This window comes from Amphiura filiformis, chromosome 15, assembly GCF_039555335.1.
Source record: "Amphiura filiformis chromosome 15, Afil_fr2py, whole genome shotgun sequence".
Lineage (NCBI taxonomy): Eukaryota > Metazoa > Echinodermata > Ophiuroidea > Amphilepidida > Amphiuridae > Amphiura > Amphiura filiformis.
Window position 1 is genome coordinate 18,854,119 of NC_092642.1, and position 19,850 is coordinate 18,873,968.

General features: G+C 38.8%; 1 protein-coding gene across 1 annotated transcript; it reads right to left on the reverse strand.

Annotated features, from left to right (window-relative positions):
- Nucleotides 1-689: 689 nt before the first annotated feature.
- Nucleotides 690-16,605, reverse strand: LOC140170760 (acid-sensing ion channel 4-A-like). The gene is made up of 10 exons (XM_072193987.1): nt 16,415-16,605; nt 14,052-14,244; nt 13,506-13,859; nt 12,664-12,762; nt 11,746-11,893; nt 10,674-10,895; nt 9,657-9,713; nt 8,834-8,984; nt 4,929-5,020; nt 690-2,111 (listed from the first exon to the last, which is right to left on the reverse strand). The coding sequence occupies exons 1-10, from the start codon at nt 16,603-16,605 to the stop codon at nt 1,972-1,974; spliced, it is 1,647 nt and encodes a 548-aa protein (XP_072050088.1). The 3' UTR covers nt 690-1,971.
- Between the last annotated feature and the right edge of the window lie 3,245 nt (nt 16,606-19,850).

Genomic DNA, 19,850 nt, shown 5'->3' on the forward strand with positions numbered 1-19,850 from the left:
GTGGTCGCATAAAATTTGGGCCAAAAAACCTGTTTATTTTTGGATTTTCTCCAAAAATGAGCATTTTTGCCAAATTTGACTTCACAGATGAATGTATCAAGTCTTTGCCATTCTAAATATGTATACTGTTATATACTTCACACCAACAATTTATCAGGCCCAAAAGTTTCTGTTATTCCAGGGTTATTAGACCACCCTTAAAATAAAAGATTTCTAAAATAACGTTAAGGTAACATCACATAAATCTACTTTGCAACTTCAAGGCATCAACTTCAGCAACTTATATATTTACCAATTATATTTTGATTAGCACAAATATCTAGGGACTGGGGGGGGGGTGCTCATTTACTATCACTGTGTTACCACCCTCAAGCAGACCCTTATATTTCCAACATAAAACACTGATATTGGGCTTTAGTGGCCCACCTGCATGGGACAAATCTACTGCATGATGATTTATCATCACATTTATGTTTATGTTGGTTTGATAATGCTACTTAAAAAGTACAGCTTTTTTTTTGTACAAGTGTTTTATCAGTTAGGGATTCAATCATGTTTCACCGTTGTTCATTGCAGTTTAACAACGATACGTCCGTGTCTGAAGCTGCCAGAGCGAAGTAAACCACGCAGACACAGCGAACGCGAGTTGTTAATATGGTGATGAACAACATTGAAAAATGATTGAATCCCTTTCAACAATGAAAACAAGCTAAATACTGTATAATTCAAAAAATCATTTCATGAGGAATGTCAGTTAATCATCGCCACTCATCAGTCTATAAATTTATGACAAATAAACCAGAGCCCTTAATGCAAATGAAATGTACTTCCCAACAGAAAACAATAGAAGACTATCTTGCTTTCATGCAAGGGTGAAAATAAACTGGCTTTTGGTTTCAGGCTTGTTATTTGCCTCTCATGCCTGTTATTTATTATACGGAGCTACACCTTGTCTTAACATACAGTCTATACATATTAAGATATACCCATAGAATAAGAAATGGTGAACCAAAATGGGGTTTCTCTGCAATTTTAAATCAAAAAAGAGCCATTGTTGTTTAATGGTGGCTATTGACCTATGCTATGGATACTACACCATTTGGCCTAAATATGGACAGTTACTAAAAATAGACCCAGTGTGCCGAATTGACCAATTCAACATTGAATCTGCAGTTCTGCACCCCTCCCATCGATGAAAGTCAAAAATTTGATGCTCATTTTTGACAATAGTCATTTGAAAGATCAATTTAAGACCGATATTCAAGTTCATTATAACCAAAATTAATTAGTGGTATAGGCCTTATTTGTGCACATTTTCGCGCTCCGCACGCAATTGCCTCAAGAATTGGAGGAAGAGCCATTATGTATCCTAAGCTCTGGGCGCCACAATCCCTAACTACGCTACTTCGTAATAGATAGTTCTTGTTCAATCTGAACCAATAGCATAAATATACCTATTTATGCATCGGCTAAGTTCTTTTCTCCCATTCACTCCCCTGACGTGGATTTTCGTTAATCCTCTCCGTTAATCCCGAATGATTAGAATTATCTCGCCCATTTGATTTTGTTCTGTTCCACGGGAAGCAGGCCCCAAACCCGGGGCCCAAAGTTACAAGCTACAAAGCAAAGTAATGCAAAGAGCAACCGCAATAAAGCGTGCCGACTTGGTAAAAAAAGAAGGCAGGCAGGTCGCGAATCACTTAAGAGGGTCGGGACAGGAAGAGCACAACAACGATATAATATAGGATGGACTCACAGGGTAGATCAAAGAACTGTGAGTTACATTGTAGCCTAATTAATTGGCACTTTACCAGGACTAATTAGCGGGACTTATAATCCCATTGTTCCGGACATGGTTGTAGCCATTTGTCTGGGGTTGTAGCAGTCCCAGTTCCTTCACAGTCCCGACGACACTTATTTTGTCCCTGCACAGTCCTTCAGAAATTCTTTTCTTTTGATCCCGGTCCCAACTCAAGCGGGACTCACTTGTACTTTTGGCTCTCTACGTCGCCTACACCTCGCGACCAACACTCCACAAATAAAATCAAAGAACTCGGCAACCGTTACGATGCTCATCCCACACAGAAGTCCCATCATCCCTCCAATATCACCTAAGAAAAACAAACAAATTAGGAAGCATTGGTTTGACAAAAGTGACTTTTCTGGTACGCTGATTTGTTGTTAACGATCATTGATATAATATGCACACTTTGATATTAACTCTTCAAAAAGGTTTGGAAAATTTTTAAAACGGCTGTATATCAGAAAGTTTTGAAATCTATCTCCATATTGCTTCATATCAGTCAAAACATTGTTCTCTCCTCTCAACAATGACACCTCATTTTGTTACGATAATTTATTACACGGCGAAGGCTCGACCACACAGGACTCGTAAATGACTTCCTGCAAGAAGAAGGAATTCAACGCATGGAGTGACGAGCCAATAACCTAAAAAACTTAAATCCTAAAGAACATCTCTGGGAACAACTTGGTCAGGCTGTGAGCACTAGAGTGACAGATCAAACCACATTGGCTGGTTTAAAACAGATCTTGCTTGAAGAGTGGAATGCCATCCCTAGGAGCGTGTGGCCAGGTTGATAAGAAGCTTGAGAGGAAGATGCAATACTGTTGTGAGCGCATAATGGGAACTCTACTCGTTACTGATTTTGTTTTAATGAAACGGTGTGATATTTGGTGTCATTTTTGACAGGAAAGAACAATGTTTGTATTGATATGAAACAATATGGAATTAGATGTCAAATATTTCTGATATATAGCAGTTTTGGAAAGTTTCCAATTTTTTTCGAGGAGTTTGTTAATTTTAGATGTCCTGTCGTAAGACTGATTTCAGCTAAAGATAGGATCCCAGCAAACACAAAACGTTTTCGATATCATTCGCAAAAGGTTATAAAAGATTGTCAGAAAACGTTTAAATGTCGGGTTATGTAAAGGGTATATTAAGAGTATAAAACGTTTTCATAACCTTAAAAAACATTTTTGATAATCTACTGCTCAGCAAACAAAAATGTTTTACAGAAAACGTTTAAATGTCGGGTTATATAAAAGGTATAAAAACGTTTTAATAACATTCCAACAACATTCTTGAAAACTTGATACAAAACATTCTAAACAAAATGTTATTTTGGGGTTGAAAAAATATTTTGTGAAAAATGTTTGCCCAAAATATTTTCAATAACGTTTTAAAAACGTTTTCATGACCTTTATATAACCCGACATTTAAATGTTATTAAAAGGTTTTGAAAAAAACATTTTAAGAACATTTCTGTGTTTGCTGGGTTCAAATATTTTAACATAATGTTATTTAAGTATTGACACAATATTTGGCAAAAATGTTTGCAAAAATAGTTTACAATAACATTTTTGAAAACATTTAAAAATATTGTTGTAGTGTGTTTTCATACAAAACGTTATAAAACGTTATCGTGACCTTTATATAACCCGACATTTTAATGTTATTAAAACGTTTTTACCTAAACCAAAAACCAAAATATAACTTATTTAAAACGTTTTTAAAACGTTTTTGTGTTTGCTGGGATGTCCCTCCAGTCATCACGATTCATGCTCTCCACTTCCTGTTTCAATTCTTTTAGGTCATTACGTACTACATCGCTCCATCTGGTCCATTCTTCTATAACATGACCTGACCACTGTAGTCTTTGATGAGGTTGGATGTCAGTCAATGGCAGTTGCTTGCATTTATGCCGATGTCTCTGTTCGAATGCGGTCTCTAAGAGTGATCTACGTACATCACAGCCTTGGTTCGGGAACACCTCAAGACGGTTCAATGTTGTATGTATGATGTGAGTGCCTAGGTAATTTCCCCGCTATAGAGGAGAGTGGATATTACTAGGGTACGGTACACTATCAGCTTTTCCCAAGTCTGATGTACTTCTGCTTCCAAAGTAACTCATCTTGTCGAACACAAAACTGTCCCTGCGTATGCCATGCGCGTCTTGGCCACATATACTGGTTCTCACTAGTTGGTTTGTGCCATTTCTGTCCACAGCCTTGATCTTTGCTTTACAGATGCTGATGATAAGAACCCAATCCTGTTTGCCTGAGCTAACTCATCCAAGTAAGCATGATAAGCACCAGGTTTTGTGACATCAATTCTGTAGACATGGTAAAATAGAGAATTGTGATGCCTACAGGATTCCTTAGATTGTTAATCGTTAGCCTCACAACATAGGCAATGTACAGGTTGAATATCTTTGAACAAGTTCAATTGGAATGTTGAATTCAACTGTAAACATGGTTCATTTTGAACAATTCCAGTGAAAAATGATGTTGACTTCTTATGAATATGTTTGGTGGCATGACACATCATTTGTGCACTCCAGCGCCAACAGAGAACCAGTCAGAGAAAGTTCCGTGCTCCAACACATATTTCTGTCTCATTTTGAGGTCTCATAAGAACTTTTGACACCTAGTACTTTCCACACGGCATTTCTGCTTATGGTATGCATTACATAAGTCAATGAAGCAGCAATATAAGGGCTCCTATCTCAGAATCTTCCAGGATGTCACGAGCACATCAGACTTGTTTCTTATTTATACTGCATATTATTGTTGGATAAATTGAAGCATCCAGCTTACTATAGGAAGATCGTACTATTTATTTGCAACTCTTTTCATTGCTGATGAAGCAGAATTAATATCAGCTCCACGGCGCACGTATCATATTCCTTGTAGTGCCACAGGGTGAGGATGTTGATGAAGTGTATTGGTCGTCACAATGCACAAGATTACACGAGGAACAGAACTCCATAAGGCAAGTGCCATTGTAATTCCTTGTACCGACATGCATCATCAGTACTCAGAGCCTGAAGTTTCTGAGCCTTTTGGACAACAGAAACTGAGTGCAAAAGAATTGTGATACATGGTCATGGTGTAAGGTCTATACTCACTTTGCAAGCTTTGCGCATCGTATGCGGGGGTTTGTTTTATTTGCTGGAAGCTCAACTCTTCAAAATATACCGTAAGATCCAACAGGTTTGCACTGCAACACAATAAAGGGTAAACATTAAACTTCCTGATCTTAGTTCTCAAAACATTATAAACATGATAAACTAACTATAGACTCTCAAACTACCGTAAACGTTCGCCTAAGGCTGCGTTCACATAGAAGTATACTATTCGGGTATACGGTGCACGTTTTACAGGTGCACGCGTATATAGTTAAATCGAGCAAGGCAATATCATAGTACCTGCCGGGTCACATAAGGCTACCATCGCATAGAAGTATACTATTCGGGTATACGATGCACGTTTTGCAGGTGCACGCGTATAGATTAAATCGAGCAAGGTAATTTCATAGTACCGGGTCACATAAGAGCTATTCGAAAAGGCCGTATACCTGCGTTTAGTATAGTATAGTGGGAATCGCGCGTGTGCGATTTTAGTGCATGCGTATACCGTCCAAATTTTAAAAACCTAAACCATAATTTGTGGGCAAATTCATTTTTTTAATAGATGCACTATCTAATTCTGCACATTATGACACCTCATTGAATGCAATGTGACCTCAAGAAGTAAAGTTACAAGCATTTGATAAGACGAAGAAAATGGGTAAACTGATATACTCGCTATTCGCTATACGAAATACGCTCATTCGACCAGGCTGAGTTCACATAGTATACTCCTATATGAACTCAGCCTGAACGAATGAGCGTATTTCGTATAGCGAATACCGTATAGACGAATCCAAGTAGCCAAGTCATGGTCAGGATTTGGTCGGACATCTTTGGGTAGCCGCTAGCACCAACCTGGTGCTTTGAGCGTCCAATTGTGCAAATAAAAGCCGCTTAACACCTATAGAAGATGCAAGGACGAGGAGGGTTAATAGAATAATAGCTAATAATATATATAATGGAGATAATTCCGCAGGTAATCCCGTCGCATCTATTCATACATATAGCCCTTTTGTTCGCAAGTACATCAATGCATAGATACCGCGTGTATTAATCCGATTATTATGTCACTTCAACAGCGAATAGACCATGCTGTGTGTTTTGTCGAAGGGAACTGTATTGTGTTATTCTTTTGTCTGCCTGTGTTTTCGCGGAAGGTGTAAAACGGGTGATGGAATGCAGTTTAAAATTTCCGCCAAGGCCGAATCATTTCACATTTTGAGTGCATTGTAGCCGACGGCTACCCAACTAAAGGCTGCTAGTCAGGTGTAGGAATGCGTGTATTTGGATTCGTCTATATAGACGAATCCAAGTAGCCAAGTCATGGTCAGGATTTGGTCGGACATCTTTGGGTAGCCGCCAGCACCAACCTGGTGCTTTGAGCGTCCAATTGTGCAAATAAAAGCCGCCTAACACCTAGAGAAGATGCAAGGACGAGGAGGGTTAATAGAATAATAGCTAATAATATATATAATGGAGATAATTCCGCAGATAATCCCGTCGCATCTATTCATACATATAGTCCTTTTGTTCGCAAGTACATCAATGCATAGATACCGCGTGTAGTTAATCCGATTATTATGTCACTTCAACAGCGAATAGACCATGCTGTGTGTTTTGTCGAAGGGAACTGTATTATAGACGAATCCAAATACACGCATTCCTACACCTGACTAGCAGCCTTTAGTTGGGTCCCCGTCGGCTACAATGCATCCAAAATGTGAAATGATTCGGCCTTGGCGGAAATTTTAAACTGCATTCCATCACCCGTTTTACACCTTCCGCGAAAACACAGGTAGACAAAAGAATGATTTCAGTTTATTAACACAATACAGTTCCAACAGTTGTGCAAATAAAAGCCGCCTTACACCTAGAGAAGGTCAAGGAGGGTTAATAGAGTAATACAATAGAGATAATTCCGCAGGTAGGCCTAATCCCGTCGCATCTATTCATAGATGTACAAATGGATGAACAAAAGGACTGATGAATAGATGCGACAGGATTACCTCTATTGTATATATTATTCAATTAACCCTCCTCGTCTTTGCATCTTCTGCAGGTGTTAGGCGGCTTTTATTTGCACAATCGGGTGCTCAAAACCCCAGGTTGGTGCTAGCGGGAAACCAAAGATGGCCGACCAAATCCTGACCATGACTTGGCTCGTTGGATTCGTCTATACAATCAAATAGGTTCATTACAACATTTGATTGAATGGATTGAGTTACTCTAAAATGAAACGATAAAAACAAAGACTCATGAAAAAAGACACATACAAGATAAAATAATAAAATTATATAAATATTATCTAATGTTAAAGATAAAATCAAGAAAATAGAGAATAAAATTTCCTTAAATCAGAAAAAAAAACATTGACATACATCATAATCTGTCAGAAATTACTGCATGAGATTCGAACCATCAATCTTCTCCACAAAATCTCTTTATCCTCGCACTATAGTCTAATGCTCTGCTCACTGGGCCACAACGTATCAGGTGAATGATTACCGTTCGATCTTGTTCATAATTGTATGTGTTGATAGGTTTCACCGTTTAACTACACGTACCCTTAATGATCAGTGATAATAGTCGGCTTTTACAGGGATGGCGCTCTCTCATTTCCATGAACTCCATAGCGCCATTAGGCGAACGTTTACGGTAGTTAACATATTAGATATGTTGTCGGCATCCTTCATATTATAGAGCATTAGAAATTACATTTCATGGGTTTTTTTAAGTTTATTTGTCTAGATCAAATGAAAAACTTTCGTTTTTCCGTTCAACAGTTTCGCCAGAAACTTTCTGGCTTTCTCAAAGCGTTGATGGTGTTATTAATCCATTATTATTGCTTGCAGCAGCAAATTTCACCGGAAGTGGTATTCCTGTCTCCAGCGTTGGTCCTGAGTAGACGATCAAAGAAGCGACTTTAATAGAAAGAACGTGCCATCGTTTCTGTTCACGGCGTTGTCCCCTCTCTTTCGAATCCATATGGCTTCCTTTACCCATCTTGTCCTGCTAATTTATTCTCTGTCGATGATTGATGAACTGTCCCAGTCTATGATATGGTTTTCTGTTGACACATGATCAGTAGTAGCAGATTTGTTTATTTCTGTAAGGGATTCTGTTCTTTTGGAGCGGGTGTATTTATGCTACCTAGCTCCCGGGACCTAGCTTTCTCTTCTTCCCTTTTGTGCTCACTCATGCGGACGCCGAATTGCCCTTTTATCTCACCAATGTATGTTTGGGGTCAACTTTTGCACTTGATTTCAAAGACTTATTGACAGATCTTTCTTTTTCTTGTCTGTTCTTCGGGTGAACGAGCATCTTGCCTTCTATGTGTGGAATCACTACACATCTTTAGCCCTTTCTGCGTTTGGATTGTCTTTTTTATTTGGTGTATTTTCATCCATTTTAGTGTTGACAAATGAACTAAAAATAGCTGTTTAATTAACAGACACGATGAACCTCTTCAATCACATTTCATAAGCTTATAATATCAATACATTTTTAGTCATTTTAATAACACTACTCTTTGCTGTTCATTTTCATATATAAAAATTTCAACTTGCCCATCACCCCCTCCACCACCATGCACCACCACTACCACCACCACCACCAGCTCCCCCAAGCTGGGCTACGCCACTTCACATCGCCCCTATATATATATAGTCAAGTTAAGTTTGTACTGATCATACTGATAGATACCGGAATTACCAGTTGGTAGGAAACTAAACGTATAATGTTCTCTACTTTTCTCTCAACTTCTTGATTACCAATCAGCCCTGTCTAAACGTAGGGCGGATTCTTTCATTATGAGATGGGTATACAGGCCTTAATTTTTTTCAAAACCAATTTCGTTGACATATTGCCAACAAATATGAACTTATTGTGGAATATGAACTTACCGGCCATATTCATGAGATACGTTAAATGCATGTTCAAACTCACGCTCCACATGTAAGGCTGGCCAATATGATGTTGATAAACGCCCCTCGTAGATGAAAGATTCACACGAGACGTGACAGTCACAATTAATATTGAGTGCAGTGAAATTTGCTGGAAAATTGATAAGAATGAATTTATCTTTTAATGTCAACTATATTCCAATATCGAACACAATTAAATTAGGCCTACTTAATAAAAGCAATTCAATAAAGGACATTTTTGAACCAATTCACCACAATAACCCATAACTTGGGTTTGCAGGAAATAAATACCACAATTCTTTTTTGAATTTAGACGCTCAGATGTCGTAGCAAAGTGCCACAAACATGAGTCTACTTCTTTTTGAATCACCCTGTACTTGTATGGGGATTATGGGGTTATCTGTACCGAAATTGAAAAAAAAAAAACTACGCACGGTAATGGTAAAAATGAAAGAAGAAGCATGAGTGATATAATTCGCCGGCGAAGTGACGTAATAATTGGATTAACTACCACAGCAATAGGCGAAAACAATTTTTGAATATATCGCGCTCAGCACCTGTGTTTGTCTGTAATCATAAATTGAATTCCTTGATTACAATACCGTTCTTTTTCAAAGATACTAATCTTACAGGTGCGAGTGATCAACATGTTATGGTTCGATGCAGAGGTACCGCGTGAACGTACTAGTGCAGCGCGGTATAATAAAAAATGGTCGTCACCTATTGCTATGGTAGTTAATCCGATTATTACGTCACTTCGCCGGCGAATAGACGCAACATAATTGATAACGACTAATCCTACCTTCCGCGGGATATATACAGTCTATTTGTTCTTGGGGGCTGCAAATTCGGTAATCACCTGAAAATTGAAATAAAATCACAATGACATAATCGTATAATGAAGAAAATATCATATCAATAACGTGCGCCAAAGAGATCAAAGCGCTAACAAAAATCACATACAATAAACAGGAGCGGTGGTAGCTGAATTTCAGGCGTTTGATCCTCTTCCAAACCAATAATAAGCACTTTTTTAGCACGTACAGCTGAAGATATTGGAAAGGAACCCATGGATAACTAACGAAACTAGACTCTAGAGAAGATTCCGCGATGAAAGTAAAGAAAATAATGAGGACTTTAGGAAACTCAATGAAGACGTCAAACAAGACACGATATGCAAAAGACAGATGGGGCACGGAACAGTGTGAACTGATTAATAGCAGTATCGAGAGTTGAAGACTAGACGGCAACAACATTCAAACATTTATCAGTTTTATCTGCTTCTTTGTCTATGATTTGAGCCTCCTCCAACCCAATTACACGATTTGTGCATGCTTCATGTTCTGTTATCGCCGATTCATGAAAGTCCGATGTTGAGACTTCTTTGACCCCTGGTAAACTTTGATACTTACTTTCTCAGTTTCTGATTTGTGTTCTGAAAGTCTTGTGCCGAACAAGCGACCCGTTTCACCAATGTATATTTTGGGACAGTTTGGCACGGGATCTCACTCCTAAATAATTTGGGGTGCACAAGGAAATATTTCGTATTTCGTTTCAGATCATAGACCGAGAAGCAGATAAAACACGCTGGCAAGTTTGGAAACGTCAAGACCAAACAGTGTTGCCGTTTCATCAAACATAAACACCAAAGCAGAGTGTTCAAGATTCTTATTAGGCATTGAAATATTTCTGAGTAAGCACCAGAATAATTGGATCTCAAAAAAGAACCTTTTCTACTTCAAGTTAATGTTTAAAGAAATCATATCAGAGCCGTATTATACTTCAGTCACTCTTGGATCGCTTGAGAAGCGTACCCTACGTGCTTTCTTCTTCACTGGCACAGTTTTATCTGTAGCATGCGTATGGGCTGTTATTAATCTTTCATACTTCTCTGTGGCTGTTTCACCTATATTTTCCAATGGCTGGAATCGGTTGAGTACTTCTATGGTGTACTGCTTTTGAAGGTTGCTATAAGTACTTAGAAGCTTCCAGTCATACTTCCTTCTAGCAACAGTCTTGCTTTTTCTAAGACTCAGGCGCACTTTTGCCAATACAATTATGTGGTCTGAGCCACACTTGGAAAGGAGCTATATGCTTCGGAATCCAACGAGGAGGCCGTGCAAGAGTCTAGAATAAGGAGAGGCTATGTACTGGCAGGAGAAGATTTACGTTGCTTCACTTTTCTCCTTACGGCTAGCCAGCGGCAAGTTGAATTGATCTGCAGCATAGGAGTGTTTCAAGCAAGCAAGCACGAAGTTATGAGAAGTAGAAGAAGAGTAGAAAGTATAGGAATGAAGGATAGGGAAACATCAGCTACAACAACATCTACAACTACATGTACAACTACATGCACTAGGCACATTACTTAAACCTGTGACATATTTGTCACCCACCACCAAAATGCGGAGGATTGTGCAAGTTATAAATCCAACCAAGCAAGCAAGGAATGAAAAAGCTCATGGAATTATTTAATAGTAAAAACGCGTCTGACTAATGAAGTATTGAGAAAAATCCGATGGTTGGGAATGTAGTGAGATGGAGGAATTGCAAAAGGGAATTTATATGGAACACGTAACAGGGCTAGATAAAGCAAAGGTAGGGATAGACAGCAACAATGAATAAACAGATCTCAAACGGTAACACTTTAAGTTGAGGACAGGAGAAGTTCATGTTATTAAAGAGCTGTTGAGTGAAATCTGCGTGTCGGTGGTCCGTCGCTCGCTTCTACGGAGGCTATACGGCCTCAGCCAGCTATATCATATGGGACGATAGCAAGACTTGCACGGTATTTCTAAGCGCGCTAAAAAAATGAAGGAAACGCTCAAAATGCACAGTTTCAGTTTAGTACAAGTACAAAAGAACAGTATGGTGTACACAGGTATAATGCATACCTTGGTATCTTACGTCCTTACATCCGCATATTTTCGTAACATAGGTAACCTTGCATTCATATCGACACAATGATACCGTGTATTGCCTGGAATACACCAGTTGTTTCGCCGAGCAGTTGGAAGGATAGGGATGGGGCAGATTTGTGATCTGAAATTAAAAGAGGATTACAACTACAACAGTGGTTCAGGATCAAGTCAACATCATGACTAAGAAGCCACTAATTGAACATTGAACTATCAAAATGAACCTCTTCCAATATAGAATTACAGCTACATGTAATTCATTAAAGGGCCATTTCGTCACTGTGATCCACAGCATCATCCCCACACTTTTCTAAAAAAAGTTGAGATTTTTAAACCACCTGAATCTCAGGCTACATAATGTTTGCGTGAAAAAAAACCACATCCTGGGTTATTATAGATTTATATGTACGATTTATAGTATTCTGGGATTCACGTGAACCAAGGAGCCCTGATAAAGGAAAAGCTTGCTTTCGCCGCAACAGATATCCCTATTATGTAGGAGCAGTGGCGGTGCCAGCGGGCGGGGGAGGGGTGAAGATATTCCCCCATCTTTGAATTCGCCCCCTTTCCCACAGTTAAAATTAGAATTGTGAAAATTTTCAACTTTGACAAATAATTCGAAAATTTTCGGATTTAGAAAATAATTCCTGGTATTGGGCGCTGGTACAATCGAGGGGGGGGCAAAATCGATTAATTTGCATAAATGGGCACTGAGCCTCTTCAATCAGTCAAGAAACTGCAGCAATAGCATACTTTGTGAAGACAAGCAACGCAGCTCCTGTATGCGTATAATTAACAACTTAACCTATTGAACCCATACCCCGTACCTCATTCCTCACCTACTTAGGCTAAAAGTGTGACATTTATTCTGCAAGCCAAAGAATCTTTACTTACGGAATTGTATCTTACGCTGACATCTGTTTCGTAGCCAGGTGACACGGAGAAACCAAGTTCCTTAACAAGAGGGAATTGCCCTGGAGGATGCAGTAATACCTATGGAGTACAAAATAACAGACAATAAGCAGATATGTGATGCATAATATTTCCGGTAACATACTTGAGACTTGATGTGTGACATGGTTTGTTCCGGGGCTAAATATTCAAAACTAAGTGGTCCCGATCCCGCAGATTTCTCGCTACGATAAATTTGTGGGTCCGTGACAGACCCGACACTGGCACGGTATTTGGCTCACTGTTTCAACGTTCTGACATGCTATCGTTTTGATTAAAAAAATCATCTTCATAATGAGTTCCCACTATTTTCAAGTAACAGCACACTGCATCGAATTCAACTAGCCCCTTTGGCGTCAAATAAAGTGAGTGAGATGCGATTTGCCGTTGATATCATGCCCAACATGTTTTAGGCCTACACCGACCGTCCATACCGTCCGGGAATTCAGAGTGAGTTTTAAGTTTTAAGTCGTAACGCGTTATAAGGCCTAGAACCGTACACTCATAGCACTGGTTTAGTGCTAGATATGTGATCGATCCTCCAATGGCTGTTTCGTAGTCAGGACACTCCCAAGTTATTGAGGGCATTGCGATCAGAGGATCTGAATAGTTCTATAATAAACAATCCTTGGTCTCTTCAGCCTACTACAAAATACCGAAGTACCGTTCATGCAGGATCAGAACATCTGCGTGGACAAATAAAGTAGCGAGAAATCGCACAAATATTTCATGCTTTTCTTCAACACTGTCACCAGTGACGAATTTAACTATGATTTTGTACATACCTTTAAACCAGCTGCCGTATTTTCGCCATACGTATATAAATCCTGTTCAATATTAATCATCATCGCTAGACCATTGGTACTGCCTGGCCGCTTTACTTGCAAAGCCTTCTCTGGGTTATTGTTAAATGTATAACACACGCCCCAGTCGGTTATAATTCGGGTAAAATTTGCTGCTGTGCATTTCTCCGAACTTCGCCAAGTGCATTTCAGAAGCATGTCTTCCATGCGATGTGCTGTATTTAATACGAAGCCTTCTACGTCAAGAGGTCGACCTATTGAGCGCTCATAACCAGCCCAATCAACTGGAACGCGTTCTTTGGTATTTACGTTGAACATACTGCTGACCATCAATGCCTTCGATTTAAATCAAAATGTAGACAAGATTGTCAGAGAAAAAACGAAAATGAAAAGCAAGTACAATAAGACCAATAAGAACACAACGAAGACGAAAGAAACGAAGAAAAACATCTACAAAAGAATAGAAGTCGAAGACGAAGAGAAGAAGGAGGAGGATGAACTGAGAGAATGTGGCTTGGAGAAACTTACCTCTGTTGGTGTAACAATGTTGGATTTAAACAAGTTGTAATTACATATGGTTATTGCAGGGAATGTAATATTACTGACGTAGTTCATAGTAATTACAGTAGAAATAGGATGTTCCCAAAATTTCCATATGCTTACACCAATCTCATAGCATAAATAGGAACCGAGAATGGCCAAACCTACCAACCAACCAAGTCTGTAACAAAGGAAAAAAGAGCAGCGGGTTTGTGATAGTTATGTCAGTTCTGTGAACCATTATGTTATGCATGTTATGTATCTTTAGGTAGGCATGTCTCATCGATTTTAAAGCTCAAACGGCAATAACTAATTCAACCATGCTGTTAGATAAGCTGCAGTGCCCCAGCACATAACAATATTTGACATGCAATAATAAATTCCCTGGTACCTAATCGTTCTCTTTCATTCTAGCCTGGTTACAGACTGGTGATCTATTATACTCATTATCAGAAGTCACTGTGCGTGGCTATGAAAATAAAAAATCTTTATCTGGACACCTGTGTGACTATTGAAAGAATATCAATGGTAGTTGAAAGCTGTGAAGGCATATGGAAAAGTTTGGCTACAAAAAAGATTTTCTTATAAACCATCTATGCACAGTTTCGACCTCGATACACCTGAGCACACAATGTCGTCCAAGAGCTTCCAAGCAAGCAATGAATTGTCTCTACACAGTCTTTGTTTACACTACACGGTTAAGTGCATAGCATCATTAGGCATCTGTGATTGGTTTTTGTCAAAACCTGAAGTGTTCCCTTCATCCAATCAGAATTTTTTTTTATATCGAACGAAAGCTAACACTTCCCCCTAAAAACCCCTTTTTTCATTATGTCAATAGATAACACTATTCAATGTTACTGAATAGATTCATCAGGTTTGTAGATATACAGATTAAATAAATTTCGTTTGCACAAAACCAGAAATTTACTCACGATTGACGGTTCTATTCAATGTTTATAGCAAGGCGAATATAGTAAGTCTGTTGAAAACGACCTATCCTAGCCCGATTTTTGACCAAAATATAGATTTTAAAAGTCAAAACCTCAAGTGATCCTTACAATATTTTTCAGATTTATGTCATTAAATGAAAATGCACACTTATATTGTCCATATACTGGCTTCATTTCAATGAGCAATGGCCAATTCTCTTTAAATTGCAAATCTTGTGCAAAAAGTTACTATTTTCGCCTGTTTTGTCATACGGTTGTAAATTCAATGAACTATGACTTTGCTAAAGAGCGCTTACAAATTGATATGTAAGCTGACAAGGTTTTGAAGCAGTGACGGCGCCACGGGATGCATGCCCGGGGATGCATGAGGGGCATTTGTCCCCCCCCCCCATGATGCAGTCATGTCTACAGTAGAATTCATCTCGACCTTTGCAGGACTTAAACCCCATTAAAAGCTATTAAACCAAGATAACACTCATTGAAACAGCTCAACTGATTAAATCGGATCTTCTCTGGTTGTGCACAAGTGTCTGTTTTACATGTGCGATATCGCAATAAAGCTGGTATTATAGCTTCAGTTGGGTAACCGATTATAAAGGAAACGAAAGGAAACAATGGTATGTGTACCTTTGTTCACGAAATGAGACAATGGCCTGCTTTTTGTAAACCAACATTCTTGAAAATGAGCAACATAATGATTGTTGACTTAACACGGTTTGGAAATAATTTCTTCATATTTTTGGTGTTATCTGTCGTTTACATATCCTTCCTAAAACACAAAAGTGCGACCCTCTCCAAACACCTAAATTAGCTAAAAATTTAGGACATGTTACAAAACTATATTTTCTAGAATTTCATAGAATAGTGTAAATGTAGCTTGTACCGTTTTTGTGTGGCATCCTTCAGAACGGAGCGGTCCGTTACCAATATAGCTCAATATTTTCGGTCAAATCTCCATTCAATTAACACGGGGAGTTGGCTAGCTATGAGCTAGCTATGCTTTGCCCTCACTCATATTCTACGAAAGTGCGACCCCTTCTGAACATCTAACCTAGCTGTAATTTTAGGTCATGTTAGAGAAATATATTTGCTAGAAGTTTATTGGCTGGTTATTTTTCACACAGTGATGTTAACTAGGCAATGCCCATATACCTATAACATACACTGTTTGTAGAGGTCAGGCGTCAATGGTGAGAGCACTGTGTATTGTGTATAGGAAAACGGACAGTAACTGCAGTATGCAAACTTGGGTTTCTCCCGGTTCGTCACAGTAAGAACAGAACTTATCCGACCCACTAAATGCCAAAGTTTAATATTGCATTTTCCTTCTGTCAATAAAATATATAGAATCATGTCAAAATAGTCAAAACAGTTTCATAAGTACTAGTAAACTCATACCTTCTTAGAAAATGTAAATCAAAATCGGTAATATATCGTATGCCGTGTAGTGTGACACTGCCACCAAATTCTCTGATTTCATCCTTGAACTTCGGTTTCTCCACAATCTCTCCATTCTTTTCCGTTTCTATAGGATGCACTTTGGTTGCCCACATTTCTCCTTCGCCATGCTTAGAAAATAAACTCGTCATTGAGAAAATGGCGATGACGGAATGACTCTGAAGATTTTTCAGAAGAACCAACACGTTCAAACTTATTTTCTGAATATCTTGTCGTGTAAATCGTCAAACCTCATACGGTGTCGTCTAATTCGACTCCGTATCGACTGCCTATTGCATGAAGCTCCATTAATATATTATGGCAAAAACTCCTGGTAAATAGATCCGCTTTTAAATACGGATATGAATATTCTTAAGCGGTTTCAACCTGCAACTGCTAGTATCGGCGAGGATGTTATCTCGCCGCTCTCGATACATTCAAAGACACAGTGCGTAAACAATTATTTTATGATGTTCGGAAACCGTATATTAGCTATTTGGCCTTAAATATTTAAACATTGTTGATGATGCATAAGCGATTTCTTTCCAATAGGCATAACAACAAGAACAATATGGAAACATTGAATGTGACGCGACAATATTGAGTCCAGTCGTGTGGTTTTTAACATATGTTTAATGAGACGTTTTCGTAAAATATTCATCACAGTGGCAAAACTCATGCATAGACGAGAGGAAATACTTTCATGGCGCGTCGGAGGGGCGCATGGCCTAGTGGTGCTTGCAATCAAATATTGACACAAATGATAAAGCTGGTACACAAGAGGAATGGTATGGGTTTTATAAAGTATAGATCCCAAGGCTAGAAAGGGTGTCATTTCATTCCCCTGTGCATGATTTTTCTCAGGAAGGGGAAACCGTCCAAAACCTTTTCTCTTCAATTCATATCAACGTTTGACAAAAGGCTACCTTGAATTAAAAATACATAATATCAATTAAAAAATACTGAGTTTTAATTAATATATGAAACTTGTAATGTAACTAATTATTATTGTCTCCGTGAAAGTTAAATAATTTATCGATTGCAAGGGGGGAGTACCCGGGGGACTCAACTTTACAACTGACGTGTATGTAAGGGCTTATTGGGTACAAAACGTAATTTTAATTTTTTTGAAAAATGAGCAAAATTCTATTTTCTTGTCCCAAATTTCTAATACAAATTTGTTGAAATAAGAGAGTTTGAAAGTTTCAGCATTTTGTGGCATTCTGATGATGCTGTTCTAGAAAAAAGTGGGTCATTGGGTAGCCGCAACCAAAAAAAAGGGGTCAATGAGAAGCCGCCATTGAGAGTCGTCCTGAATGGGAGGGAGTCTGGATCGAAAAGAATCAATGCTGGGGTACCTCATGGCTCCATACTAGGCCCGTCCTGTTTATCATCTTCATTAACGGAATCTCACAAGATCTGAACAATCAGTCCATCTTGTACGCAGATGATGCTACCATTATGTCCTTCATCAAATCCAGAGAAGATAGAATTCCTGCTGCAGCATCTCTCAAACCGGAGAGATGCTGATGGCAACCATCCACCACTTTACTTTTTCGGTGTAACTCTTGAAGTAGCTGACAGCGTGGACCTTCTTGGTCTTGAATAACAACTTGTCCTGGAACCAAGTAGTTACCAAAATGTCTAAGACAGCCGGTCAGCGACTGGGAGCCATCATTATATAAGGCCATGATACGATCAAAAATGAAATATGCCAGCAGTGCTTGAACTGGTGCAACTCCCACCTCACTAGCTCAGCTTGACTCCATCCAAAATAGAGCTAAGCGTGTGATTGGTCTGCCAACGAATGAGTATGAAAATCATCGTATTCAGCCATTGAGCCTCCGCAGGGCAGTTGGAGCAGCCACCCTCTTCCATCGTATTTTCTACAAGGAGGCCCCTGAGTTATTATGCCAGCTGATGCCAGACATTCATGTCCAGGACCCCAGGTTGCGACGGTCAGTGAGATCACATGACCTAGCTGTGGAAGTCCCAAGATCAAACCTTGTCAGCCATGAAAGCATTTCTACCATCTACAGCCCAATTATGGAATTATCTTCATGTCCAAATTCCATCTATTAGATCGAGGGCCAGCTTCAGCAGGGAGGTTAATCGCTTTCTGGGCGCTTCCTTGTCAGCAGCTTCTAAATGATTTTTTTTTGTCTCTGCTGTTAATGCCTAGTTATGCCATGTCGTAAAAAAGTACAGTTTTCGAAAAAGAAGGTTTCTCTTTCATTGTTCATAATACGTGCATTATTTTGCAAAATAAAAGAGGCCTTGATTCTTGATCTAGACACTTGCTTTTCAAAACCTTGTTTATAGACCTGGTTTTTCGAGCGAGAACCGACTTTTATCGACGATAACGAAGTTATTCGATTATGAGTTTTGGCGAGAAACTAGGTTTCTCTCTTTTCTTATGCAAAATACCCGGACAAAATACTTGCCATACACGAGTTGTTTCCTTTGTGAGAAAGCTAGTTTCCGGTTCCTTTTCAAACCTTTTGTCGTTCCTAACAAACCGTCATCAACCTGTTGACCTATATATACTGCGCCAATAAAGTATCCTTACACTTGGAAAAAAATTGTTTTTCTAATAGATGCACTGCCTTATCATGCACATTATGACACCACATTGAATCCAATGTGACTTCAAGAAGCAAAGTTACAAGCATTTGATTAGACGAAGGTCCAGTTGTAAAAGTGACAAACTGGCCTATTCAAAACGCCACAGACTAGACATCTGATTTGAGAGTGGTGAATGGCCGATTTATGCGTTGACTTTAATTTAAAACAAAAGGAACAAAAGAAAACTGAAACAAAGGAACTGACAAATAAAATGAAAGTTATGAAAAGTACAGAGAAGTAAAAACTGAAATAAAAACTGCTTTAAATAACGCTTCATTCGGGGCTTCATTGAAGAAAATGTGTTGTCTCTTTGATGTGGCTTGTTGGAATCTTTTTGCGCCTTGTATAGGCCAGTTTGTCACTTTTAAAACTGGGCCTTCGTCTATTCAATTGCTTGTAACTTTACTTCTTGAGGTCACATTGGATTCAATGTGATGTCATAATGTGCAGGATTAGATAGTGCATCTATTAAAAAAATCAAACTTACCCCAATATTGCTTAGTTTTGAAATTGTGATTATTTTTCCAAGTGTAAGAATACTTTATTGGCGCAGTATAGATGCTCGCGACACATGTCATGCCATACACGGTCTGGACCGATTAATAGGCACACATAATCACCGAATGTCAGTCAAAATCAACTGGCCAATCACAATCAGCTAGATTCTTCATAGGCTAGACTGTATGTTCTAGTGGCGGATTTAAGGAAAAGGGCTCTGTCAGCATAAATGTCTCAATAAATTATTTCAAAGAATCTTCGCCAAATACTGCAA